Consider the following 27,517-nt stretch of genomic DNA (forward strand, 5'->3'; position numbering starts at 1 on the left):
AATACAGCTCCAGAAGAATGACAGGGGAGAGGACTGAGAGTCCACACAGCCGTGAAATCATTCTAGTACCCAGGAATTAATTACCACAAAATCATGTTTGTTTTGGTGCAGGAGACACTTGCTAAGTATAAGGACAGATTTAAAAAAAAAAAAAAAAAAAGAAAGGACTTTCTGGAATTAGAGAAGTAGCTCAGTTGGTAAATTGCTTGCTGCAAAAGAATGAGGACCTGCTTTTGATCTGCAACACCTGTATAAAAATCTGGGCACAGTGGTGCACACCCATAACCCCCACAGTGGCAGGGCAGAGACAGAAGAATGCCTGGAGCTCACTGGCCAGCCAGTCTATCCTAATTTGCAAGCTCCACTTCAGTGAGTGACCCTGTCTCAAAAAAACAAGGTGGAGGAAGTACCTGCCGTTAACTTCCAGCCTGTATATATGCTCACAGATGGGCGTACATGAGCCCCCGTACAGCTGCCAAATGTTGAAAAGACAGTTTCCCTTCTGTTAATGGCAACATTATTATTTTTTTTTTCCTAGAGAGGAAACGTGAAATCTATCTTGTCCAAACATTCTTTCTTATCTTCCTCCTCTAAATTTAAACACACACACAGACACGCGCACACGCACTCGTATGCACTCACGTCACGTTCTCTCTAGTGTATTAAGGCCCACTGTGCAAGGGTAATAAATTACTTGGGGACCACACCTTGACCCTTGTTTCCATTGTGTTGCCCAACCCAGCTAAACACCATCACCTGCACCTGCTTATTAACCACCCATACATGTAAGCACCAGCCCTTCCTGCTCTCTCAGAAACACCCTGGCTGCTCATCTTCTGTCTGTTCATCTTTTTACCTCACAGCAAATCACCTTCAACCTTTTATAAAAACAGCAAACTCCGCAGGCCACTTGCTGAAATCTCAGTGGGGAACACAGAGCTGTTTGCACTTGTAGCTCATAATTAATTGGCATTCAGCAAGTCACTTCCCATCTCCAGCTCTAAGTATGTCTAAGGACAGGACTGAGGGTGTTAAAATACAAGGGACTTTAGGGGTTTTCAGCACCAATAGAGAACAATCTCAATCCCATCACAATTTGACCCTAAGAAAACACCCAAGAACTGGCTGGATGAGTCCCATCCATCTTATTTTCCTTTTCTCCCAGGACTGCTTACTCCTGTGGTAGCCTAAAGTTTCTCTGTGACAGTGCTGTACCATAGCTGATGGTCTGTTGGTTTGGCTACCTTCCCCCAAACAGTCTGAACTTTCTTCTGGGTGTTTGGGAGCTCCTCGGTGTACAAGGCTATTTAGAATTCCCTTATTAGTGCACACACGGACTGGCTCTTACTCCCGAGTTTCCGTTTGCATTGTTCAGGGATAGTTGCCTCTCTGAAAGACTCAGGTAAAGTGCCAGGAAAATATTTATCTGCTCATTGCTGCTTCATTTGTGGCCAGACCTGGCCCTTCCCTGTTGCAAGTTCTGCCCTCAGGCGCATGACTCATTTGCCAAGCAGCAGGGATCAGCAGTCACCTCCACCTTCACCAGCTGGGAAAAAACAGCTTTTAGCTCCTTTCCTCCCCAAATCCTCTGTTCACTGCCCACTGTCCACCCAGAATCAACATTCCCTGATCATTGGTTGCCATTTTTTTTTTTTTTTGTAACATTCTGTGGCAATTGCAAACTGAGCATTCTCCTAACGAAGAAGCTAGGGAAATTTCCACTCATAACTGTCATCTTAAAAATGGGCAGGTTGGAAAAATGGGTCAAAGGCTATAGAGCATAGAGAAATGTTCTAAATCTAAACGAGAAGTTTATTTGAATCCTGGCTGAATTTGGCCCATCTACCTTGATCATTTGCTTGTAACCTTTGGCCTTTCCACACACCTAGTTTCAGAGTGAGAAGATTACACTAAGCTGCTGGCTCCAGTCCCTACAGTCATGCAGCTCCTGAGTCATGTTTACAACTAATGAGGCTTTAGGGTCACTGGTCTGTGCTAGCGATAAAAACCAAGTCATCACCACATAAGATATTTACATAGAGGTCTCAAAGCCAAGTCCAAACATGTCCAAGTGTCTCAGCTATGTCTTGGAGACATGAATTAGCAAGGAGTAGCTGTCTGTAAAGGGCTACTATATCAAAACACTGGATTATTATAATTTCATCCACAAAACAATCCATAATAAGGGAAATACCACTAAATAATTACATAATTAAATACACAAAAAGGGAAATTTCACTAAAGAAAAAAAAAAGCACACAGTGTGTGAGTACCTCAAAAGAATCCAAACTGCAATCAAGTTTACCTCTCGGAGATAAATACATGTCATAGGAAGTAAGTCAGTACATGTAATCTATTTAGACTTTTGAAGAACTTTAACATCTATCCCAAAGGTTAATTTAAGAAAAAAAAGCGAGACCATGGGGTGGAGCTGGGTAGTAGAATGTTGAACTATCAATCAATGCTCTGAATTTGAGCTCCAGAACTAAAAGAAAAGGAGGGAAAATTCCCATAGGCTAATGTTACCAAAAAACATCCTAAATAACCGACACTAAATAATATGCAATAAAATTCCTAAGCTCATAGTTAGCCGTGAATAAGCAGCTCACTGCACACCGAGTAGGTAAACATGACCCGGTTCCGTGTGAGAGGCTACAGAAAGGAGCCAATTCCGTTGACATTTACTTGATTCCAAGCTCCATGCCCATTACAGTTCAGACCCAGAAACAGGCCCCTTGACGATGATGATGTCTCCCGTGCATCAATTTGCTCAGAACAGCAACAAAAAGCTGAATGCCATCGATGTTTCAATGTGGTTGATTCCCATTTTCTCATAAGCAACTGCTGGGTTGCAAAGCATCAGTAGGGACTAAAGCAAACTCTGAAGCAAATTCTTGGAATCTAGAGCAGGTGATAATCACTGGGTCTACATATATATACAAACATCATTTCCCCAAACTCAAAGTCTATAGAACATTTAGTAACTCAACCAAAGTGAGATTACCCATGTCTCATTTTTCTTTCCTTTTTAAACCAAATATTTAAATTTTTCCCTTCTTTAAATTAAGGACCATCTCATATGTAGAAGCCATTATGTCTTTTGGTTTTCCAGATTCGATAAGCATAATCCAATGCCTACATATGACATATCTAAAGAAATGTATTAAGAACTCACAAACAGCACCTTAATCCCTCTATAATTTCAGGGTTATATGAAGCAGTCCGGCAATGAGTCAGCTGCCTGCACATCCATCATGAAGAAATGGGTATTTTTACCTCTGAAGAAATACTAGAGAACTTGCCTGGAAATTGCAAGATTGCATATAACTCTGTGTTGTATGGCCAATATTCAGATGCTACTTAAAGAAATGGTTTGGAATGTAGTTATCACAGACACGACTAAGAATCAATTATTAAATAACATATTAGTACACATATGCAACATATCACATATTAAAGTCATTTGAACACATTGGGCTATGAAGTTGTGAGCATATCAAGGGGGTTTCCAGAAAACTACCCCTAGTTTAGACTCAATACTCACTCTGCCTCAGATTAAATATTAATCATTTTTTTTAAGGTAAGCAAGCTTACTTGAATTTTAAAATGGATTAAAAAGGCAGTGTGGCCAGGTGTGGTGGCATAGCCCTGTAATCCCAGCACCCCAGGAAGCAGCAGGCTGATCACTGTGATTTCAAGGCCAGCTTGGTTTACAAAGTGAGTCCAGGACAGCCAAGGCTACACAGAGAAACCCTGTCTTGAAAAACTAAAAACCAAAACCAAAACAAAACAAAAAGGCAGTGTGTAAGAGTTAATATTATTGTGCTATATTAACAACTGTGACACGTAATGTATTGTCACATGAGGATGCCAGGCAAGAAAAGCAACGACAGTGACATTCTTCAACTGAGAAAGGAAATGTTAAAGGACAATGAGAAGTATCCATCATTAGCTTGACTCAGACTTTACAGTGTGTTGACTGGGCATTATTTAAGGATTTGGCCTAACTGACTCTTCGAAGTAGAGTAACTGGATTCTAGCACTATCACATACTTTCACAAAGAATATCGAATACCTAGGCTAACAGCCACATCACAACAGAAAGGCATATGGTCTGAATAGCATTTGCCAAATCCACCCAAATTAACCTTTTTGTGCCTATGGTTGTGTTGAATTATTTGAATGGACTCTCATTACCCAGCCTTCTACAAGCCTGAAGCTGCAATAAGCAGAACTGCTGCCTGAGCACCTAGAGCTTACGAGAAGGCACCAGTGGCTGGTATTTTCTATGCACCAGTCTCGTCTTTCATGACACATCATATAAGCTGGAGTTCTTGTAAGATTCTGCATTGATTCTCATTCAGTGAGTGCTGGGTAGTCTGAGAAGAAACACTCAGAGAAGTGCCAAGTTTATTAAAGTGAGAGAAGGCCACCCTCACATTGCCACCAAGAAACAAAGACCTCAGGGGCGCATGCACTGAGGAGAATCTCTAGACTGGAAGATACCCTAGAAGGCACCAGGTTCACCTTCCCACCTGATGTGCTAATCCCCACTACACCTCCCTCCAGTGAGTGAGCTGAGGTCCGTCCAGTAACACGGTAACATGTGTCCACCCCTCACATCCGGCCAGCTCTGAATCTGCACTGTGGCAGCAGACGAGGTACAAGTGCCATCTGGTAGTGGCGAGCACACCGCCTAGGCTCAAGCCCCCTTTTCCTATGAAGAAAGGATCCCAGAATCCAGTGTGAAGTCACTCAATATTCTCTACCAAGCACAAAATGCGAAGAATTACTGGGGCAAGGGACTGAGCTAGCCCTCGGACTTTCAGAAGACCAAGTTCCTGGTCCAGAGAAGGCCTCTGCAGCAGGTTTCCGGGGCCAGCCATCTCCAGGAATGCTTGTCCATTAGCTCAGAAGACTTCTCTCCAAGGACAGTTAGACTTGCTGTTCCACCAGCTGTAGTTTGGCAGTCTTGACTCGATGGGCTTCTTTGAGGTTCTGAGCTCGGACCTCTGGGTTTGAAATGAACTCTACTTGTTGGATAGGGAACCAGCCCTGCTCCCCATCTGAGAGTCTCACACCTTCCAACCAGCCTGCAGTTACACAGTGAGAGGAAAGAAAAATTAACTGCTAAGGGCCCATGCTACGTTCTTGGACCTTCTTGATAGAAATTATCCACATCCTGAGACTGAATGAACTAGGATCCTCCAGCCCAGCTTTGCATGGTATGAAAATGACTACTAGGTCTACTGAAGTGTTCAGCCTTCTTTACCGCTTTCGGTTAAACTTTGTCCATTAAAGTATTTACTTATAACCTAATCCCTGTACCTCAAAATTTGCTCTTACTTGGTGTGGTTGTTTGAATAAAAATGCCCCACATTGGTCTATAGGGAGTGGCACTATTAGGATGTATAGATTTGTTGGAAGAAGTATGTGACTAGGGAATAGGCTTTGAGGTCTCAGAAGCTCAAGCTACTATGGCATTCATTTCTGCTTCCTGTGGATCAAGATGTAGAACTCTCAGCTCCATCTCCAACACCATGTCGACTTACAGTGCTACCATATTTTCTGCTGTGATGATAATGAACTGTAAACCAGCCCCAATTAAATGCTTTCCTTTAAAGAAGTTGAAGTTTGATGTGGCCATGGTGTCTCTTCACAGAAAAAAAAGAAAAGAAAAAAACAAAAAACCCTTGGGAACAAAACTGCTACAAATACAATTACTAAAGTTACACTGAGGCCACCCTGGAGTCCGTCAACCAATCAGATTGGTCTCCTTCTGGAAAGGGTAATTTAGATGTACACAGAAGGAAGAGAGCCAGGGGGTATGTGTGCAGAAGCCTGTCAGATTGGGACAAGCTAAAGAAGACCCCTTCGTAGAGGCTTCAGAGGAGCCAGCTGAAACCCTGATGAGAGACAGCTGACCTCCAGAACCTTGAGAGCATAGATTATTTTGTTAGCAGCTGCTAAGGTTTAGTACACTGCTATGGCAGCCCTAGAAAGCTGGTACACCTCTGTCCTACTCTGCTGGCCAACCGGCTGCTCATCCATTCTCCCTCTTACCATCGCTGCTTTGCTGAGTCACCATCACCACATCCGCCTTCTCTAGTGCCAACTCATCATTCTCCCGGGGTTTGTAGGCACGGAGGCACTGAACTTGTGGGGAGTCTTCGGAAGACAAGAGTGAAGGTTAGGAGCAGTAACACAGATGAGGACACAGGTGAGGAACTGTGAGGAAGTGTGGGAAGACTTGAGGTAGAGACAAGTGTGGGATTATACACAAAAGAAGCCGTTGGCCCACACCTTTCTTCCCAACACTCAGGAGGAGAGGCAGGGGAATCTTTGTGAGTTCTAGGCAAGCCTGGTCTACATAGCAAGTTCCAGGACAGCCAGGGATACATAGTGAGATCTTGTTTAAAGAAACAAACAAACAAAACCACAAACAAAATAAAAACCAGGAAAAAAATGACAACAAAAAAAGAAGCAATTGGGAAAATTTTTATCATCTACCAGGGATCAAACAAGTCAATAAAGAAATAGAAATATTAGTGTGGGATCTAATTTTTAAATGTTCTACTTTTCTAGAGAAGATGACTGGAAAATATCTGTGACCGTATTTAATTACTCATCATGACCAATATTTGAGGGACCAATATTCGGTCCTTCCCTCTGAGATGTTCCTGACCCTTTAGTCTCAATGGAGTTTGAACTCCTTAGAATTGATTATTGGAGAGGAACTGTGTGTCCCTTATCTAACTGCCTTATGCACACTTTGCTTTACTAGGGCAAAGCATGGATTGTGTTCCAAAGAGAGCAAGTATGTTCTGAGCTAAATACAACTGACCATGACCTGGAAGCACAGACTCAAGTTACCATGAATGACATACTCCACTGGGAAAGATGGTCACAGAACAAAAGGAAGGCATAAAGCAATATGTTTGCCAACACACTGGTGGGGTCCTCAGGTGAGCAGTGTATAGCAGAGGAAACCATCTCTCCTCTAGGTTGTAGACATCCAGTGTTCCTTTGATATGCCTTGGCTCTGGCTACTCCTGTGTGCTCTGGGTAAGCAGACTCATCTATCCGCCTGCAGTCAGACCAAATCTGTTCTGCTCTCTTGTCATCCCCATTACAGTTACACTATCTTCCCTTGTTTCCTTCTTACATCTTCACTCGGTAAATTAAGTCCAAATTATAACAGATAAGACATAAAGGAATATGTATTTTAAAAAGAACAAACATTTGCCTATGGCAGTGAATGCATGAGGGAAAGTACTACCACAGTGATTGAGTTTATAAGGAGATGTATCACGAGTGTATAAGCTTCTACATCTTACAGTCTATCATGAAATTCTAAGGAAAAGCAATAAAAAAAACAGAGCTTTTTAGAGTTACTACCCAGCACATTGAACCCTTCATCCAAAGGGGAGCACACACAGACACTGCCATTTTCTCTGTTATATCCCTACTCACCATAACACTCAAGCAGGTCCAACTCTTCTCTGGGCATGGCCAAAGCAGAGATCCACCGAAGCTTTTCACTTCTGAAAAAACAAAGGAAAGTCTTAGCTTCAGTTACAGTCTAGGGACACATGGGCTGAGGGCCAACGGTGGGGAAGGCAAGTGGCAACGGGAAGGCTTTGTCTATTTCAAGGACTCCTAAAAGCCAGTGGGAACCCGCCTGGTTGAAACACAGTATGATCTTGCAATATATATTATGTATCTTGTTTATCCTTCCTTTCTCTCTCCAGGCATCTCTTCCAGAAAAAGTCATAAGGTGAACTGTCAGTCATATACATGAACATTTTCCAGTCTGGAAATCATACCAAGCAAAACACTCATCTGTTTAGACATGACCACTTTGCATGACTCTTGATCCTCACTCACCTCCCTCCAATTAAATATCTAAGGTGACAATTACTATTTAATAATAATTAAGCCAAGGAGCTATATCCATTTCACTGTTGTTGCATAATGTAATCTTAGCCTAATTTGCGATCTGAAGGTTTTTATATTATCCTATGCTTCCCAATGTACTTAGCTTATTGAGAATGACACTTTCACTTTTCCAAAAGGATGCTGCCCGGAGCTCTAATGAACATAATCTACTTCTTGTTATTTGTCTCCGGTGAAATCCAGAATACAAACTCATGTAGTATCTTCTTTGTTCCATGAGTGGAGATAGGAACTATTGATCCCACTTAAAATGTCTTCCAAGGGATGGAGCAGAGAAACATTTAACAATCTTACAGAGACGCTCCTCCTGTGTCCCTTAGAGCACCAGGAAAGCTACTGGGTATTCTTTAGCTTGCTATATTGTGTGCCAGATTCTACAGTTATCATTTCAGCTCTCAAAACGTGTGTATATGCGAATGTATTCATTTGTTACTACCATTGGAAAGATTACAACTTAACACTATAGATTTCTGCTCAATAGAGGATGAAGCTGGGAGACTAAGGAAAAAGGGAACGCATACAAGCTCTTTTTTATTTACATAAAAGCCTGCCACCCGGTGCTGGGTATAAGGGTGAGCTGGCTCTCTCAGATACAGCCACCCTATTCCGTTCCTTCCTTGGCAGCTCATCTCCCATATGCTGTCCCACAGACCTTGTGTTTTTTGAGCACATGCTGTAAAGCAGATGCTCAGCCTCGGTGGCAACTTCACATCTTCACCCCACAGTGAATCTTTTTCAAGTTAGCACTTAGCTCTAGGGACTTGAGTCTCTATGAAGTGCTGAGGGCACAGTCTCGATGTGTTTCTGTCCAGGGACACCCACCCCCAGCTCCTGGACCCAGCCCCATCTCACTGAGTCTCAGTGCAGAAGAGGAACTCAGCTTGCATGCCCTGTGCATTGTGCTGCAGAAAGAGGCGGAAGAAGTTTTTGTGAGGTCCATGCAGCTTCATTTCACACTTTTCCCCTCGGACAGAGGAGAACGGAGCATGATCAAATACCAGGAACCGGCTGCCCCTGCAAGACAGAGTCGTTTAAATCTGATTCTGTAGCTCTTGTACTTCATACACCTCCGCCCTCGGGTGTTGGATTCAGACTCCCTGCCCTTAGCTTTTGCAGACTGTACTCATATAAAAACCACGCAAGGGCTTCAACTCGCTCCCGATACAGTAATCGCAGTGTGTCAACCAACTCTTTAGTGCAGTAGTAATCTTAAGGTAGTGAGCTTCACTATCTTAAGAAGTTGAAGAGATAAGAGCCAATATTGACTTTATAAGGTCCCAATGACCAGAGTTTTAGCTCTGAAATTAGCCACGTAGCAGGATTGGTTAATATGCTGGGTACAACCCAAAGAAGCCACAAATAAACATATTTAAGAAGATGATGTTTCTTTGCTGCAGTTTCCTCGTGTCTGTAGCAGGACAGGTTTGGGAACACTAATCCCCACTTCTGTTCTCTAAGCTGACTCATGGCTCAAGACTGCGAGTTGTCTATCTGAAAGGGGATTCATTAGCAGCATGTCATTTGATGTCCCTCTAGCCCTCTCCCATTCTTTGTATGCCCTGGCCTCCCATCCCAGCCACTGACTCTCGGGGCCGGGACAGCAACAGACAGTCATTGAAGAGATGAAGGCGGACTGGACGAGTAGTCACTCTCCTTCTCAGCCCTGGGGAGACACTGGGCTCAAGGGCTGTCAGCTCCCCACTCTTCACCAGCCATCGAGATTGTGAAATAAGTGGGAAAATCTAAAGAATAGGAAGAGAGAGAAAATGAAGGTCAGGAACTTCCTGTTAGTCCTGTCTAGACTACTGATCACCAATTCCGTATCTTCGTTCTTGCTCTAAAGCAGTGGTTCTCAACCTTCCTAATGCTGCGACCCTTTAATACAGTTCCTCATGCACAAAATTTGTCACTACTTCATACTGTAACTTTGCTACTGTTATGAATTGTAATGTAAACATCTGATATGCAGGATATCTACATGTTACTCCCAAAAGTGTTGCAACCCACAGGTAGAGAACCACTGCAAATCAACCCATCCAGATTTGTTTCTCTCAGAACCCTCTAACTACACTGCACTGGTGTGGATCCTGTGTTTACATATTCAAAAGAAGGTAACAATTTGAAAGTGATGACATGGGAGCAGAAGTCTGTGAGCCCAAGCAGAACATGTCAATGAACAGGCAAGGCACAGCACAACATGGTAAAAGCCAAAGGATCATGGACACTTATATTATCTGCTCTTTCCTTGGTGATGATCAGAGCCAAGACAGGCAGTGAGAGTCAGAACAGAGTTGAGGATATGGAGATTGGGGTGGGGTCTGCTTGGAACTGGGGCCTGGATAAAGAGCTCCAGTCGAACTTGGAGAAGGACTTCCCTTCTCTTTTAGGAAAGTGATAGCATCTGTAATGCACTGGGAAATTCAATGTTGAAGATCAATTTTAAATTTGTTTGGACAAGAGATTTTGACGGTTTTGGCATGTTGATTTGGTTAGGGTAAAGGTGATCTGATAAAATAAGTGAGTTTTACCTCTGAATTAATTCTTATATGGCCTTATTCTGGGAAATTCCTTCTGCCCATTTATTGGGTGCTCCCTCTCCTCCAGTAACCACTGCCCCTCCCCCTTTTCCGATAATGCTAACAGTTTCCTTATGCACATAAACACAGATTTATCTACAGATCTGCAGGCTCTACTTTGACACCAAAGGTAATAAAATTCACATATAGTTCTAGGCTCCACCTATCAGCATGTATTGTAGACAGAAATGATCATTTGCATATTCCAGAAATGGGCATTAGGACAGGAAGAGGCACTGGAGGCTGGAGATAATGTAAGCACAATGACTCTGGTAGAGAATGGTCTGTAGGACATGATAAGTAGAGTCACAGGCAGGAGGGTGTGCCTGGGACAGCTCACTTTGCACTCGAACTCTATCTTCTGGCTCAGATAGATGAGCTCCTCTGTCCGCCGCATGCTCTGCACGTTGTTGTTGCAGTCTCGGATCAGCTGAGGATGCAGCAGGGTAAAGAAGGGGAAGATTACTGCGTTAGAGTCTTGAGCTTTCAGCCCCCTTAAAGACAACCCTGACAGATGCCTGAAAACATCAGCCTTTTCTACCAGGCGGGAGTGGAGTTTAAATGAGGGGCTGTGGTATTGGGAACATAGTTGCTAGACATGGCAGGTGAAGAAATAAATGTGGTTGATGTAAGGAGGTGGCTCTCCCTTTAATAGGGTTCCATCTCCCTTGCTCTCCGGAAGACTTATCCCTGAATGAGTAGTATAGGTTTTGGATATGACGGCTCCCTCCCTACCTTCTCCAGGGCATGGTGTGCCTTTGTGGCCTCTGCCTCTTCTGAGGAGCCAGGCTGGGTTCTCTTCAGAATGTTCTGTAGAACAAATAGTGGACAAGAGCCAGATGGGAGGAAGAATAGTTAAACAGGAAAAGATGAGTGGGGGATATGTGATGCAGAAGTCAGGGACACAGTTCCAAAAGCAAAGAGTTCTGAGAAAGATGTGGGTAGTTGGAAAAGCACTCACATCCTCCACATGATGTGGAAACTCCACATAAGAATAGATGATTTTTTGCCTCAAAACTTTTCAAGATCATGCCTATGAGTCAAGGGCAGTGGACAAAGGCGTATCTGCTGTACCTGGAGCAGCAGCTTGAGACGAGTGATACGCTGGAAGGGCAATATCAGAAAGGACTTGAGAGACAGGCGTTGGCAGATGGGATCACTCTCCAGCTTCTCCAAGACATCTCGGAAACTGCCATTGCTATTCCTGCAAGAGTGGCAAGCCTCGGGTGAGGAGGAAGATGGGAAACAAAGTGGCTCAGTGAAGGCATGGGGAATGGGAGTTCAGTGGAGGATGGCTCCAGATATGACGGCAGCGAGGATCTGATATGGGAGTGGGCTAAGACTTCAGATGACATAGTGGGCACAAGAACATATACTCATGGGAGAAAGCTCTGGGCTGGGGACTCAGTCGAGGTAACTGCAATGTCCACTAAGGGAATGGAGAGGGATCATTCTCACATGAGGCTTTGGAAGGTGCGTTCCTGATAGGTCTGGTTGGTGACGTAAGGCAGGTAGACTCGGCGAAAGTCTGGGGCATGGTTCAAGACAACATCACACACTTGGAAGGAGAAGATGTTGTTCTCGAAGTTTTCTTCTAGGTCTGAAAGGAACCTGCACGGTATTTAAAAAGTCTCGTCAGGTGCTGGGGCCTCAGCCCTATATATTCAGTGCATGTGACTTTTGTTTCCATAAACCACTGACTCCTACTGACTCTCCTTAGCTCTGGGCCCATGTTATGCAGTAGCCCCCTCCCCAAGGCTGTTATTGGTTTATTTCTGATATAACTTAAATAGAATTCTAATGTGCTATTTCTTTTTCTTTTTTTTTTTTATTTTATTCAAGTTTGCCAGTCTTTCAATGATTCTTACACCTTGTGTCCACTGCAGTGCACACCCGGAATGTACACAAAGTCTCAATTTAGGAAGCACTTCTCATTCATCTGTATTAATAGATCTGTGAACCTTCACGGTTTTTCCTCTTCTTCCTAGTCTCCTTCCTATCCCTGAAGCAATCATGGAGGGAGCCCAGACCCACTTTTATCCAGAAATTTTGACAGAGTGGAGGAGAGCAGGTGAAATCTCAGTGGCTAAGAACAGCAAGGTTGAGAGAATGGAGTTTGGAGGAAGTCTCACGTGGTGCTGACATCTCGTACATCCTGCAAACGAGAGAAGAGCCACTGGTGATCCTGGTTGGACAGGGTGGCCCGCAGTTGGTATGAATGTTGGAAATGATCCACAGCTATGTTTAGACTGCGCAGGTAAGATGCTTCTGACACAATCAGCTCGAACTTGGCCTAGGGGGTTGGAAAGAGGAAGACTAATGAATACTTTTTTAAACTCTCTTGCCAGAGAGCTCATAAAACAGAAGTTGCTGAGCAGTGTTTTAGGGCTGAACGCTGAACTAGGTACATCTTCTCATTACTCACAGGCAAAAAACTTGACTTAGTCTAGCAGGGGAGTATTTGAATATGCAAGACTCAAAGTAGGGCTGAATAACGTGAACAGGGTCTCTGTTTTCAAGAGACTTAAGGATACAAACATACACATACACAAAACAACTCTGGGATATCACAGATATGTTAATTCGCCACATGCTAGTAACAATCTTACCAACAAAACAAACTGTGCTATACCTCATAATAAGGTGTTTAATACTGTAAATATAATGAAATTTACTTTTAGAAAAGAAACAAGTAAGTTGAGCATTTCTACAATTTTTATGGAAACAAACAAACAAGAAATGAATCCAGAGGGACAAGTAGGAATGAGGCATTGAGGCCTGGTGGGTTATATAAACAACACAATTCAATGTGAACTTAAAGAGATGTGAAGAGTTAAAAAGGTTATAAATACAGGAATTAACTGAGTAGATTTTCCTTTTATGAGAGTAACAGTTAGCGAAGTGTAGAAAAGACTAGAGGAGGGAAGAACCATGTTTGGAAATGAGGTAAGACATCTAGAAGGGAGAAGAAGGCCTGTCAGTCATACGCATGGGGAGAAGTGGATTATTCCAACCACCAAGCAGGCAGAGTTGGAAGGTGCTGCTTATTTGCTACAAGTGGGGCATAAAGAAAAAGAGCCAAAGCCAACACCCTGCTTCTGAGTTGGGTAACTGTTGGATGATGGAATCACTGAGTAAGCCAGAGTGCTCTGAAGTAGGAACAGACTTACAGAGGAAGGTGACAAGCTCAATTTGAGGTCTAAGGAAAATGGGAATAAAAATAAGCAGGATATGTGAGAAAAGATGATTTAAACGGGAAACCCAGGACCTAAGAATGTGCATGGAAGCTCCAGCAGGGGGTTCAATGACTCATAGACATAACCAGTAGATTCCTTTCCCTTTTCAGCATGGGACTTCAGTAAAGCCTCTTGGAAAGAAAAGTAAGACAGGCAGTTGCTGACCACTGAGATAGCCAAGCATCCAATCAAACTTTCTGTACAACCCCAAACCATGACACTGCAAATTTATTCTCAACATAATGTTCAAAGACCACACGGCTTAAAGTGGCTCATCTAACCTACTGACACTTAGGATTTTCATTGTTGTTTTGTTTTTTCATACAGATATAGTGAACCGCCCAAAAACATACAAAAATACTCTTCAGAAAACACAATTTTTGAAAGGATCAGAGTCTCTGAAGAAATTCTGTAGACATTTTTTATGAAAAGAATATGTATGTATGAAGAAGTGATGCAGAGGTCTCTCTTTTCAAAAAGTCAAAAGGGATAAAGGCTGGAATCAGGACCCTTGTGACTTCCTAGCTTGCTGAAGACTCAAGAGAATTCATTTCACCCTCCCATTATTTGATCAATAAATATAGGAACAGGTTAGTGATTTTCTAAACACCCTTATGTTAAAACTTGAAGTGAAAATACATAGGTTGTCCAAAATTAAACCATTAGTTGAAGCCATGCCCGCAACATCTAAATTCAAATAGTCAATATTTTCTGACTGTTCAGTAGTAACCACTTATCTTTCTTGTTCTCCCAGTAACTCTTTATATCTATTTTACAGATGGGAAACAATGGCTTAGAGATCAAGTGATTTGGCCAAAGTCCAGCAACATATATTAGTGAAGGCATCATGTCTAGATCATTTGTTTCAGAATCTAATTAGTTAGCTATTACTCTATCCCATGGTGCACTGTTTTCTCTCTGGGAAGAAGAGTTCTGCCTCCTATTTCACACAGACCTGAAAGCAGAAATTGCCCGATGACCAAGCAGGGACATATTAGAGCTTTAGCTGAGTATGTTGGCTTGCTTGAAACACTTATGGAGGTGTTGAGGAGATTAGCATTCACACTGAAGCCTGTTCATGAATTTACATTCACATCCCTCTCGACAGACTCAGAGGCACGGTCACTCTGAATGAGCCCAAGCCAGTACAGGAAAGAGTAGATACACATTCATGAATGAGGGAAGCAGGGAATATGCTGAAATTCTGAGAGTAGTCCACATTCTTCAGCATGGCAGTGAGCAGTCAGTGTGTATACAGGTGAGTGTGGGGTGGGGAGAGCCTGCGCTTGGTGGCAGAGGTGAGGAGATAAAACATTGGCAAATATGACTTTGGTCCTCTCCCCTGCCCTGCCCGGGGTAGTACCTCTTGTAGCTTTTGATCTTCGTGGGTCATGGAGAGCAGCACTGTGCTATTGCGCACCACAGGGATTTCCTGCCAGAGCGAGCCACTGGAGGCCATGGAGAGGCGCTGGAGGTAGGAGTCGGAAGAGACCAGTGCCTTTCGACGCTGCTGGGGGGAATAGATCCCAGGTGCCTCAGCCAGGCTGTCCAGCCGCTGCTGGCTCTGAATCTCCTTGTTCAGAGCATCATCGCTGTACTCCTGATAAAGTATCTGGGCTATGGGTGAGGATGCATGAGAGAAGGAGAAAATCCTGAGAAAATGAAGTGAGTGGAAGCTCATGGACAGAAACTGCCATCTATAGCTGACCTCTGGACACCCTTTTTTCTGGACCCCACCACTCTATTGCTGGTAGTCCCAATTCCTCGTCACATTTTAGGAAGAAAACACACTGCAGCCTAGAGATCTGTTTTGAAGAACTCACCGTGGTTGATGAACTTGGAGCGACGTCTTGAGGGACCCGCCATCCCCTCCTTTGGTTTCTTCTCCCTGTAGAGTAGGCAAGTTTTGAGATGTTTATTGACTACAAGATAGCAGACCTCCAAGTGAGTTTAGATGAGGAAATCTCTAACCTTCCATATAGAAGCTAGGATGTTAGGATAGAACAAACAGTTGCTTCAGCCTGTTCCCAGTCATGGGTCCTTCCATTCAACCTCTCTACCTTACCTCAAAGTCTGGGGCAGATCCTAAGGACTTAGGGAGAATTTATAAATTCAGTGGGGCATGTCAAACAACAGCCTTGCTTTGTAACTCGGGTCTTTTGGATACACATGAAAGAGACTGGTGGACAGCCATATGCCTTTGAAGGACAAGTGCCTCAGACACAACAGGCAGAGCTGGGTAGGGGAAGGCACTTTCCTTCCCTGTGATCCTCATGCCTTTCTCTTTCACACCTTACTTTCTGGACATAGAAGCATCAGAAATTCTGGGTCCCAGGTCCCTTATCCACTGAAGTTCTACTAAGGAAATCTTAGTGTCACAGATGATGATGGTACAGCTGAGCTTGTGAGGAGACAGGACAACTCACCGGAAAACAACAGAATCTGAAGAGCCAGGAGGTCTTCCCTCACCTAGATTTCTTCCATCTGAAAAGTGAAGTGGGTGACACAAGAGGGACATTTTAGAGAATGAAAGGATGAGTAGGAGTCACTGATAAGTGGAAGCTAGATAGTTCTACTCAAATCTGGAAGAGAAAACAATACCAAAGACAGCCGTATTCTAAAGCCCAGTAATCACTGTGTTCCTGGCCCTCATGTCAGGATAAGAATTCCAGAAGACATATCAGCTATGCCCGCAGCTTTCATGCAAGATGGGAAATGCACAAAGAAAGGGGTACCTAAGTTCTTCAAGGGGGAGAGCAGAAGAAGTAGCAATGGAGGGAGTCTGACAACTTCAGGAAGAGGTGGACTCCAGTGAAATAAGAGGCGGAAAGGTCAAAAGGGTGAATCCCATTCTCACAGGATCACAAGGTCATGAGTTCTAAGTTGATGGTGATTGTGCAGGTAAGTGAAGCTGCAAAGAACAGCTTCCTGGAGAAAGAAGCAGCAGGAAAAAAGCTCTGCCTAACAAAGACGTTCTGCTCCTCACTTACCTGAAGAGCTCTCAGGCAAAATAGAAGGTCTGCGCAGGCCTTGCCGGCTCCAGCCCTTGTGCTTGTTGGATGCTTGGCCAGGAACAACCTGTCCAGTGCTACCCTCTGATGTTCTTGCTGGATCCCGCCTGTGTGGCCAGCTGGATGCCTTCTCCAGTTGGTGGTGGATGGGTTTTTCTGACTGCTTTCTTGGTCCAAAAGCTGAACTCCTTGTGTCACTCAATCCCTCCTGAGGGGCTGAGCTTCTAAATGGTTCTCTCACTGGAGGCTCAGACTCTTCAGTGAGCTCTGCCTCATCACTGCTGGTGGGTCTCTGAAGCTGCGGGATCCAGGGAGTGGTAGGAGAAGAAGGACTTAGAAGGTTTGTCATGTTGCTAAAAGCCAGGCCAGCAGACATTTCACTATTACTTTTACTGGTGGGAGCCAAAGATTCTGTTGATCTGCCTGTGGCCGGAGGCCAGGAGGTCCGTCCAACTGAGAGAGTGGAGACTGTCCAGTCTTGGCCAATGGGTCTCGGATTTGCTTGACCCCTCGAATGTATAACTCCTCCCTGGATACTCCTGCTTCTCCCCCTGGACTTTGGGGGTAATGGGGGTGGTTCAGGGGAAGGGTCTATGATGGGGACTGGGGGTAGAGGCCTGTACATCCTTGCGATATTAGAGGAAGAGACAGGAGACTGGCCGGGCTCAGGCATGTCAGGAGTTGGGGGTAATGGTTTGTTGTATCTTAGTCTAGAGGGGATGGAGGTCTGAGTGTGGTGAGGGCTTTCTGGGGTGGATGGCAGAGGTCGGCACTGCCTTGCCACAACAGAGTCAGGAACTAGTGGGGACATGCCTTTACGAGATCCATGGCACCCTGAACTTAGGGTCAATGGAGGAGGATGACTATGCCGCTTCAGGGTAGGAGCTACTGTATGAAGAAGGCCATCTCTCTCAACTATGCAGCTGTAGCTATGTCTTTTTCGTGGGGGAGGAGGGGGCAGAGGTTCATGTACCCTCATATCCATGGAGACAGGGAGTGGAGAAGAAACATTCGCAGGAGAGCCTACGGCAAAGGCTGAGTTCTGTGGGGAGCCCCACGGCTGACTGCCATGAGGACTGCTGGGCCTCTCTGGATCAGAAGGGCCTTCTTCAGAGTCCTGTCTCAAAGTGAAAACAGCAGCAGAGGACTCTGAAAAGATGATACCATTCCTACTTCTTCTGTCTCTTCTCGGAATCACAGAGGGACAGATGGCAGGTTTGGGGGGCCTCTGCGGTAATTCTGAATGAGAGGAAGAAAGCGACATTCTCACAAAGCCTGGGGTCTGCTCTGTCTTGTGGGATCCTGGGAATGAGTTGCTTCTTAGATGTTGGCTGACTCCATTGCAGCTGTTGGGAGGGCTGTGAGGGCTGGCCTTGTCAGAGGTGAAGCCTGAGTCCTTGTTGAGTTTTGCAGATACTGGAGGAGTCTCACAATGAGTTGGAGTGTCAGCTGAGAGAGAGGCTGCTAGGGTCTCCTTTCCAGAAAGGACAACTGGAGAGCTAACAGGTGACAAGGTAGTAGTGATGGGGAAGACTTTGGCAGGACTGAGCAGGGGTGAATCTTGTGTCCCTGGAGGAGTCACAGATGTACTAACAGAGGCAACTTCAGTCCCCTGGATGGACACTGTCTCCTTACTCAGCCTGAATCCTTCTTGCTGGCTGTTGTCAGTCCAATTATCAAGGGATTCTTCAGTAGCAAAAGAGGCAGGTGAAGAAATGGGTGGGTGAGAGCATTCTGTTGGCTCCAGTGCAGGAAGCAGAGCTTGGGGGATTGGTTCCTCAGGCACAGGCTCCCGCTGAAGCTGCCGAGTGTCAGCCACAGAGTGAGAGACACCTGTAAACAATGTCCCTGAAGAGAGAACCTCAGGAGCTACCAGAGCCTTTGGAGGACAATGCCTGTCCTCTCCTGTTCTCCCTTCCACTGCTTCCTGTCCACCTCTTTCCCAGTGCCCTTGTTCCCCATCACCTGAGTCTACAGCCTCCTTTTGGTCCCCTATTGGGATCACGTTTTCTGTTTGATCATGATCGTCCTGCTTTCTACTTCTATTCTCTGATTTCTCTACTAACCTTTGATCTTCTGCATTCTGAGAGTCAACCCTCCTCTCTTCCATCTCCCTTGATTTCCTGTCCTGTCCCTCCTCTTCTGTCTCTCTCTGACCCCAAACCCTCCTTTCCCTGTCCTCCTGACCCCATTCACTATAATTCAGACCATCTAATTCACCACTGAGCCCCCCACTTTCCCTTTGTCCTCCAAGCAGCATATGGTTTTGGACCCGTTCCTGCTTCCATTCCTCCTCATTACCATTAACCTCCTCTCCCACCTCTTCCTGCTCCCCCAGAAGCCCATCAGAACAAATGTCTTCCCTCAGAATGTCTTCCTCCTGAATTTCTACTTCCTGTCCTTCCTGCTCCTCCAGTCCCTGGGCCTCTTGAGATTGGAGGAAGCCTTCTTGCCCTTGATGTTCTTGTGTGTCCTCCAACAGCAGCTGTTTTCCCTGCTTGAGCCGTTCACTTCCATGGCCCTCACACTGGTCAGTCTCACCAAGGTGCTTTTGACAGGGAGGCCAAAGTCCTCTAATGATTGAGATGTCTGAAGAGGTTTCTTCCTCTTCTTCTGCTTTGCTAACTGCCAATGTCAAAGACTTGAGTTCTGGCTGCAGTTCTGCCTCCACTCTGCTGTCTAGTTTGCTCGATATTTCCAGCCATTCATCCTGTACATCACAAGCCAAGAGATCAGGGGCAGCTATTGTTCTTGACAGTCTGTCTTTAAGACTCTGGGGTACCACTTCCTGCTGGTCTGGAGTGACACAGGCCTTAGCCACAAGGATTTCCTGGCTTCTCTCCACATCTGAAGAACCTTTATTGAAGAAAAATGTCATACTATCAAGTGTGTGGTCACTCATGTCCCTTAACTCGTTTGCCTGGTTCATCAAGGGTCTGTGTCCATCTGTCCACTTAAAGGATGGATCTTGGCCTTCCTGAGCTTCGGGATCCAAGGCAGGGATCTGACTGCTCCTCATGATAGGTTCAGGGATAGCTCTAAATTCTTCTAGGGCAGGGATAGGTGAGGATGCTCCATGTTCAGACTTCTCAGCCTCCATCAGGGCTGAATCCTAAGGAAAAAGAAAAAACAACTTTCTAATGCCTCTTCTGGATCTGTGTACACAGGGAGAGATTATGAAGAGGATGAATTAGTTCTTCTAATTAAGATCATTTAAGATCATTCTTCAAGATCTATTTAAGGTTCTATTTAAGATCATTCTTCAAGACAGGTTTTCTATGAAAGAAGTACTAGCCTTTATGTATGATTATTTAACTTCATTTATTTTTAAAGTAAACTACTCTACACTTTCTCTTTTCTTCTTAAAGTTAATTAAAATTTATTTTTATTTATATATTATATGTGTGTGCATGCAGTGCCCACAAAATCCAGAAGAGGGCAACAGATCCCCTGGAACTGGGGCTATGGGTGATTAATATGGTGCTAGGAACTGAACCCCGGTCCTCTGAAAGAGCAGCCAGTGTTCTTAACTGCTAAGCCATCTCTTTAGTCATTAGGGACTTAGGGGGGTTGGGGAAATGGTTCAGTTGATAAGTGTAATAAAGATTTACCCATGGAGGATGGTTTGGTTGGCCTGATATACATGCTTAAGAACCTTAGTATACACGCAAAAATGAATACTCATGTGTGTCAATAACTCTAACATGCAGTAGACTGGCACTGGGCTTCCTGGATAGCCAGTCTAGCCAATCAATAAGTACCAGTTCAGTGAGAGATAGTCTCAAAAGATAAGGTGGAGAAAAACAAATAAGAACAACAAGGCAAGGTGGAGAGCCTTCAAGGAAAACATCTGGCATCAATTTCTGGCCTCAACAACATACACATATATGTGTATGCAACACACACACACACAGAGGGACCCTTTAAAGTACAGGACAATCAGCAGTGAGTGACCAAGACAAAGCTCCTGCTGGATCTTGTGGGAAAAACTGATTACAAACAATTCAGTAAGCACTAAAGACCATTGTCAAAGAGTTCCAGGAACTCCCAGTGGTCACTGCCCTCTCAATTCTATTATGCCATTGTCTCGTTCTCCCTGTCAACTCTCTGGACTCTCAGTGTGACTCAGCCTCAAATAACTTCCAGACACGATGGCTGACACACCCTACATCTAACAGCTCAGAGAAGTAGTGTCAGGAGTGGAACCGTCCTCCTGAGCTGCTAACATGGGATTAAAGTAGGTCATGCTATTATAGCCGATGTGCATCAGATGAGTCCTTTACACAGAGTCTAGATTTTACCCATCTTCCTATTTTTACAGTGTCTAGCAGTGCTTTATAACTAATGAGCAATTTTGTTTTTAATTATAGAGACTGCTGTTGTAAAATGGAAGGATAACCCCACTTACTGTACCCAACACGGCTCGTAAAGCTGTGCTACCTTCATTACGACACTCTCCTCACCAGGCTAACTCCTCTCACTACTTCCCAACATTGTGACCTTTTACCCTCTTCTCCCCTCTTCCAAAAAATTCAAAAAACAGTGGAGAGATGCTGCTTCAATTTATTACAATTCACAGCAGACTCCATGTCTACTCTCTATCCTCCTCCTTTTCCATGCTCATCTTCTTTACCCTGTCTCCTCCAGGCCATGATTATCTCTCTAAATACAATTCCTCACTTTGTGGTGACCCCCAACCACAAAATTATTTTCATCGCTACCTCATAACTGTAATTTTGCTACTGTTATGAATCATAATATAAATATATGCATTTTTCCAATGGCCTGAGGTAGGGTCGTTTGACTCCCCACAAAGGGTTTGCGATCCACAGGTTGAGAACCACTGTTCTAAGCATTCCCAGCATCACTAATTTTCTGAATATCTAAAACAGATTCTGACAGTGTGCTGTCTTCATAGCCTCACAACCCACCCGCTTCAATAGGTGCCATTCTGCCAGTATCTGCTACAGCCCCACTTTTGGCAGTGGCTGTTACCAGCACTACTCACATCAGTACTTTCCTTCTTGATATTTATGCCATTATGCTGTTTTGATTTACGCTTTGGCTTTCTAATTCCTCAAATGGTTTAAACTACATTTCTATTTCTAGTAAATAAAAAAAATTATAACTCACTTCACGTCCCCCTTGTATTTATACCATTTCAATCATATAATTATGTGGTCTGATTTAACCTCAATTTCAACCAAAAATGACAAGCTGTGTGAGACATGTTTTGTTCAATTGCCTACATTTAGCACAACACTTGGTCTATAGTAATTGCTCAATAAATATTTTAAACATAAAGAATAAATCTTATCTGCGAGTGGTGATGCACTCCTGCAATCCCAGCACTCGGAGAGGCAGGCAGATCTCTGTGAGTTTGAAGCCAGCCTGGTCTACAAAGTGAGTCCAGGACAGCCAAGAATACACAGAAAAACCCTGTCTCAAAAAAAAGAAAGAAAAGAAAAAGAAAGACAGACAGAAAGAAAGACAGACAGAGAGAGAGAGAAAGAAAGAAAAGAAAGAAAGAAAGAAAGAAAGAAAGAAAGAAAGAAAGAAAGAAAGAAAGAAAGGAAAAGAAAAAATCTTGTGTCCCTCCTGGCCAAGACTTTCCATTATCATGCTTGCATATCTTTGCACCTGGATCACAGCCAAGCCCCAGTCTCCATACATACAGTGCATTCTCCATACAAAATACCACTTGTACTTTAAATTCCTTGGTATCTTCTGACTAGCCTTGAAATAAACCCAAACATTCAGCAAAGACCAAACACACTGTGCAACCTGGCCTTTGCCTTCTTTTAGCACCTGCCTTTCCCCTCGGTTCTCCATTCCTTTTCTCAGCTACAGGCCCTCATAGGTGGTGCCCATGCTGGAATTCTCTGCTTCTCCACCAACACACATAGAACTTGTCCAGCATCTCCTAGATGTATCAGGATCTCCATGTTACACACACCCACCACCGTGTCAACTGTACAGTCCCACTATCTAGAGTTACAGTAGCATTTCCCAGCTACCTCGGGATCTCTGTGAGAACACACTCTGCTGTGCTAACTGTGCAGTCCTCTCTACCTAAAGGTTTATGGTTCCTGGAAAGATGTACAATTAAAAAAAGTACTTTTCAATTTTCAGTTCTGCCTTTTTGATTCATTGCTAGTTTTTAAGTCAACTGTAGGAATCATTTAATCTATTTGAATATCCTATCCCTTATCGGTAAGAGATGGGGAAATTGTTTCCTTCACAGTTCCAATGAAGATTAACTGATACAATACAAAAAGTTCATTGTTATCTTGAAAAGCCATAGAAATTGCAGATATTGCTGATCTGAGAGACTGAATATGTGCAGGAAAGAAACAGAAGATCGTAAGGTGCAGAGAGCTTTCTAGAAACACATAATTCCACTCAATTTGCAGATAGCAAAACTAATGCTCAAAGACTCCGTTTCTTAAACAAATGATAAAATTATCCTGAACCACAGACTCCTGATATTCGTCTACGATAAGCACCCAGTCATCCACACACAACACAAATGAGGGTCCTATGAGTCCAGGGAACCCTTACTGCACCCAGCTGGACAACTTTCCGGTCTACTCCAGGTATGACACGGAAACCCACCTGTAAGAACATCTATTGTAGCCATGCTGAGTTGCTATGTACACACACACACAACAACACAAAAACCACATCACACATATACACACACCCTTGCAGTCTCTATGCAAGAGAATCTGACACAACTAAACAAGCAGGTCCCTAGGCACCTTGCAGATGTGGTATGTGAGCAGTTCCTGGTCACCTCACAGATGCAGATGTTATCTATATAGGACAGGTAGATGTGATTCACATCAATGTGCCTGGGCTGGAAAACTTTTAGGTCCTTTGCCAGTTAACCAGCAGTGTGCTGTGCCATCCGCTCTATCTAGCCCTTAAATATAAAACACACAAATCATATGTAGTGTGACATTATTCTCTCAGCCTCATGTTAAATAACATATTTGCGCCCTGAAACCTTCTGAAACTTGCTCCTACCTGCCTCAGAAAACTATGTGACAAACCCTGTTATCCTTCTCGCTGGCATCTTACTGTCCGGATCCCTCTCCCCCAACATCATCAGAAAGTCAAAAGAAGGACTCCCCAGATTTATACATGAGTTTCTGCCCTAGCCAGACTTCAGCCACATTCACTATGTGCTATGTGGATGTTTCCAATTCTGATCAAGAATGCAATGCACGTCTTACAACTACATCTTTATCTTTTTAGAAATATAGTAGTTGCTGGGAGGCAGTGGCTTACCCCTTTAATCTCAGCACTCTGGAGGCAGAGGCAGGGGGAGTCACTAAGTTGGAGGCCAGCTTGATCTACAAAGAGAGTTCCAGGGCAGTCGGGACTATACAGAAAAACCCTGTCTTGAAAACACAAAAAGAAAGGAAGAAAGAAAGGAAAGGAAGGAAGGAAGGAAGAAAGTAAATAAGTAATTAAGTAAGTTTATGGCCATACCACCCTGATCTCATCTGATCTCAGAAGCTAAGCAGGGCTGGGCCCGGTTAGTACTTAGATGGGAGAAAGAAGTCATCTGTTTATCCACCATTCATCCCAGAGTTAGCATATATCCTAAGTTCCTATACCTAATTCTACCTTAGTAATCATATGCAAACAGGCATGACCCAGCTAGCACACTAAAGGAAATCTGTAAAACATGGTCTTATTCATATAAAAGCATTAGATTGGATTTAAAACAAAAACAAAAACAAAAACAAACCACCCCGTTCCGTTAAGAGTTGAAACATCTCCATATCCTTCTCATCTGGGGTGACTAATCACTATTTATCTGCGCATGGGCAGAGACAGGGCACAGCAGCACCGGGAACTGGCTTCCCTCTAGACCAGAGACGTTCCTGTCTTCAAGACCCCACAGTGCATAACTTAAGAGACAAGGCTCCAAGTCACCCCATTAACTGAACACAGAAGACCTCCAGTCTCCCACCGAGGCACTCCCCAACCAACACTTTAGCTCATGTCCATTTCTAATCACCAGGTAAAAAAAAAAAATTTAAAAAAAATGATTTAAAAAAGACCCTTACCTGTTGGGATTGCTTCTGCACTTACAATGGCATCTGTACTCCTGCCTACAGTAGGAAAGCAATCTTCCACCCTCAACCCAAAAGATAGCCTCTTAATTTCATTTAGCTCAGATGACCACCACACAGGTATGTGTACCTTCTGTGTTTGATGTTACTACCCTCAGTATCCCAAAGGCACCAAAACAAGGGCAGGATGACACCACTGCTATGACTTGTCCGACCAACCCAGTAAAGAATGGAATAAATAACTTTTATCTACACTCTGATGTCTTAAATATCACTTGCCTCAGAGGCCAGATGGTCTATAGAACATTTTAAGTGAGAATACTTATGTCTTGGGCCCACCTGTGGCCGTGGAGAATCCACTCAGCTAAGGTGTGACTTGTTTGTCCTTGGCATACAAGATGACATTGTTTCTGTGTACTTTACAGCTACTCTAAGTAGCCAGCTTACTCTACACACACCGCAGGTAGGGGGTCCTGTCCATCACCTGTCTGTGTCAACACCATCTCATGAGAGATTCCATTTCTGTCCACACCAGAGTAACTGACTATTCTAGACACCACAAGTGACGTCTTCTTGTCTATCCCAAAGACAGACAAGTTCACAATGTGACCACAGACAACCTCAGACACATCATATTATGGGCAGCATACCCTCTAGGGAAAACCGATACATTAACTTTGGATATATCTGCAATTTCTGTATCCTTTTGAAAAGAGGGCTCCCTTAGCATTTCTTCCGACTTCTCCCCCGACCCCTTACATTCCTCTTTTACCACAGACTCTATCCCCTGCTTGCCACCCCACCGCCTTCCCCCTGCGAGTCCTTTCAATGTTCCTAGTTTCAGCAAATGATGACTGTTTTGCTAGAGCCTAGAGCTTCCATACCCAGGTGTAGCTTAAGCAGGAAGTCTGGGAAGAGGCCGCACTGGGGGCTTTTGAAGTAAAGCTGAGAGCACAGTCGGGGAGCAAGAGAGGAAGGAAGCCGAAAGGAAAACCTCCCTTTCTCACCCTCCCCTGTTTGGTGTGCCCTTCCCCCTCAGTCTGACACAGTGCTGGCCAGAGTTCACTGTTAGGCCGACTGGAGGACAAGTCCTGGGAACCCAAGATCCAGGAAAGCGGGGGAGGGGACTGAGACTTGAAAACTAAGGCCCCAGGATTTGCTCTCCCAGGCCAGTTCTGCTCAAAGGCTCAAAGACTTTTGTAAAAGATGCTCAGAACGAGGGCTCTGAAAATGGGCTCCAGCACCCGCGATCTGGCTGTCTGCTCTAAACAGCTCTTTCACACGTTCCTAAGAACCTTGTGCCGAGGCCAACAAGAAGTTCGCTATCTATATACAGGTAAATGGGAGAGAGGGGACTCAGAGCAAGGATCCCTGTTTCAGATTCCAGAGTCTCAGTTAACAGAGGAGAGAGGTGTGTACACTTTCGTACGCATGTAAATGCCGTGAAGATAACGAAGCAGGCCCCGGCCTGGTTACAAAAGGAGACTCTTCCAGGTAAGGAACAGCCTAGAAATTGAATCTCAAGAACTCCTTCTCACAGGAGTTAGCTTTCCCCAGAGGAAAAAGCCTTTGGGGGAGGAAAAAAGTTCTGATTATTGGCCCGGGAACATCGCGGGGCAGGCTGCCCACTTCCAAGACGCAGACCTGGCTGGAAAGAAAACTTTTCCAAGAGGCCATTCCTTCCGGCTCCCTTCCTCTTCCCGACCAGGTACTCAGCCCCTCACTCGAAGGCCGGCCCACTGGCCCAGCCCCCCATTTCCGGAGCCTGCGCCCCGGGACCAGGTCCCCGGGGAGGCCTACTTCCCCCTTCTTTTCCGCCCCTGCCTTCCTTCCTCCCGGCGGCACGGCCACCCAGAGTCCCGGGGCTGAGAAGCGAGGAGAGCACCCACCTGGTCGGAGTCACATGCTGCCCCGGGCCGGCCCGAGAGTCCCCTCCAGGTCCCGGAGCCCGGCGCGGTCCCCAGCCAGGCCAGGCCGCCCTGGCGCCCCACCCGCGGCCCGCCCCTGCCGCCGGACGGGAGGGAGGGACCGGCTTCTCCTAAGGAAGTTTCAGGTGAGGAAACAGGGACACACCTTCCCGGGGGAGGGGCGGCCGCCGGCCGAGCTGGGAAGAGCGAGCTCTGCGCCGCCAGGCTGTACCCACAGCACCCGCAGGCCGTGGCCGTCCAGGGCTAGAACCCCGCCAGGAGCCACCCGGGGAGCCGCAGGAGACGAGCGGACGCTGGACTCCCCGGTGTCCCGCATGCCCCTGGACGCCCCTGAGTGTCTCTTCCTCCGTGGGTTCTCTTCGGGTCTCCATCTGAGTCTCAGCGGACCCGGCTGACTTTCCCGCCCTCGAGTTTGTCTGTTTCGGAACCTCTGAGATCTGTGATTGCCCGTGTGTGTCTTTACCTTCAGGACGCAAAGCAGTTTTCGCTTTCTTGATGTTTGTCATGGGATAAAGGGGTGTCTCTTGCTGAGGTTCTTCTGTCTCTCTGACTCTGAGCTTCTCTGTCTCTGTCTCTTCCTCTGCTTCTCTCTCTCTCCCTCCCTCCCTTCTTTGGGCTCCTAAACATGCCTCTGTCTTTTCTGAATACCGCCTGTTTGCTTCCATATTCCTGAGTTCATTTTAAGATCTTATGTCCTAGTTTGTGTGGTCTTTCTCTGCTCTT

General features: G+C 45.0%; 1 protein-coding gene across 1 annotated transcript; it reads right to left on the reverse strand.

The window, feature by feature from the left end:
- Window positions 1-4,375: 4,375 nt before the first annotated feature.
- Window positions 4,376-26,864, reverse strand: Arhgef5 (Rho guanine nucleotide exchange factor 5). The gene is made up of 15 exons (XM_021663526.2): window positions 26,756-26,864; window positions 16,759-19,891; window positions 16,195-16,252; window positions 15,592-15,656; window positions 15,132-15,385; window positions 12,665-12,825; window positions 11,991-12,143; window positions 11,607-11,736; window positions 11,268-11,342; window positions 10,873-10,962; window positions 9,541-9,698; window positions 8,809-8,970; window positions 7,474-7,544; window positions 6,064-6,168; window positions 4,376-5,093 (listed from the first exon to the last, which is right to left on the reverse strand). The coding sequence occupies exons 2-15, from the start codon at window positions 19,877-19,879 to the stop codon at window positions 4,936-4,938; spliced, it is 4,761 nt and encodes a 1,586-aa protein (XP_021519201.1). The 5' UTR covers window positions 19,880-19,891; window positions 26,756-26,864; the 3' UTR covers window positions 4,376-4,935.
- Between the last annotated feature and the right edge of the window lie 653 nt (window positions 26,865-27,517).

Source organism: Meriones unguiculatus, chromosome 3 (assembly GCF_030254825.1).
Source record: "Meriones unguiculatus strain TT.TT164.6M chromosome 3, Bangor_MerUng_6.1, whole genome shotgun sequence".
NCBI classification, from domain to species: Eukaryota; Metazoa; Chordata; class Mammalia; order Rodentia; family Muridae; genus Meriones; species Meriones unguiculatus.

Bases quoted from the DNA above. Each gene is read 5' to 3' on its own strand.
- Arhgef5 (XM_021663526.2), bottom strand. From the start codon at position 19,879: ATGGAGGCTGAGAAGTCTGAACATGGAGCATCCTCACCTATCCCTGCC. The intron at 16,253-16,758 runs GTAAGTGAGGAG...TTCACTTTTCAG, and splicing joins TTTGCCTGAGAGCTCTTCAG to ATGGAAGAAATCTAGGTGAG. The intron at 10,963-11,267 runs GTAGGGAGGGAG...CTGCATCCTCAG, and splicing joins CACACCATGCCCTGGAGAAG to CTGATCCGAGACTGCAACAA.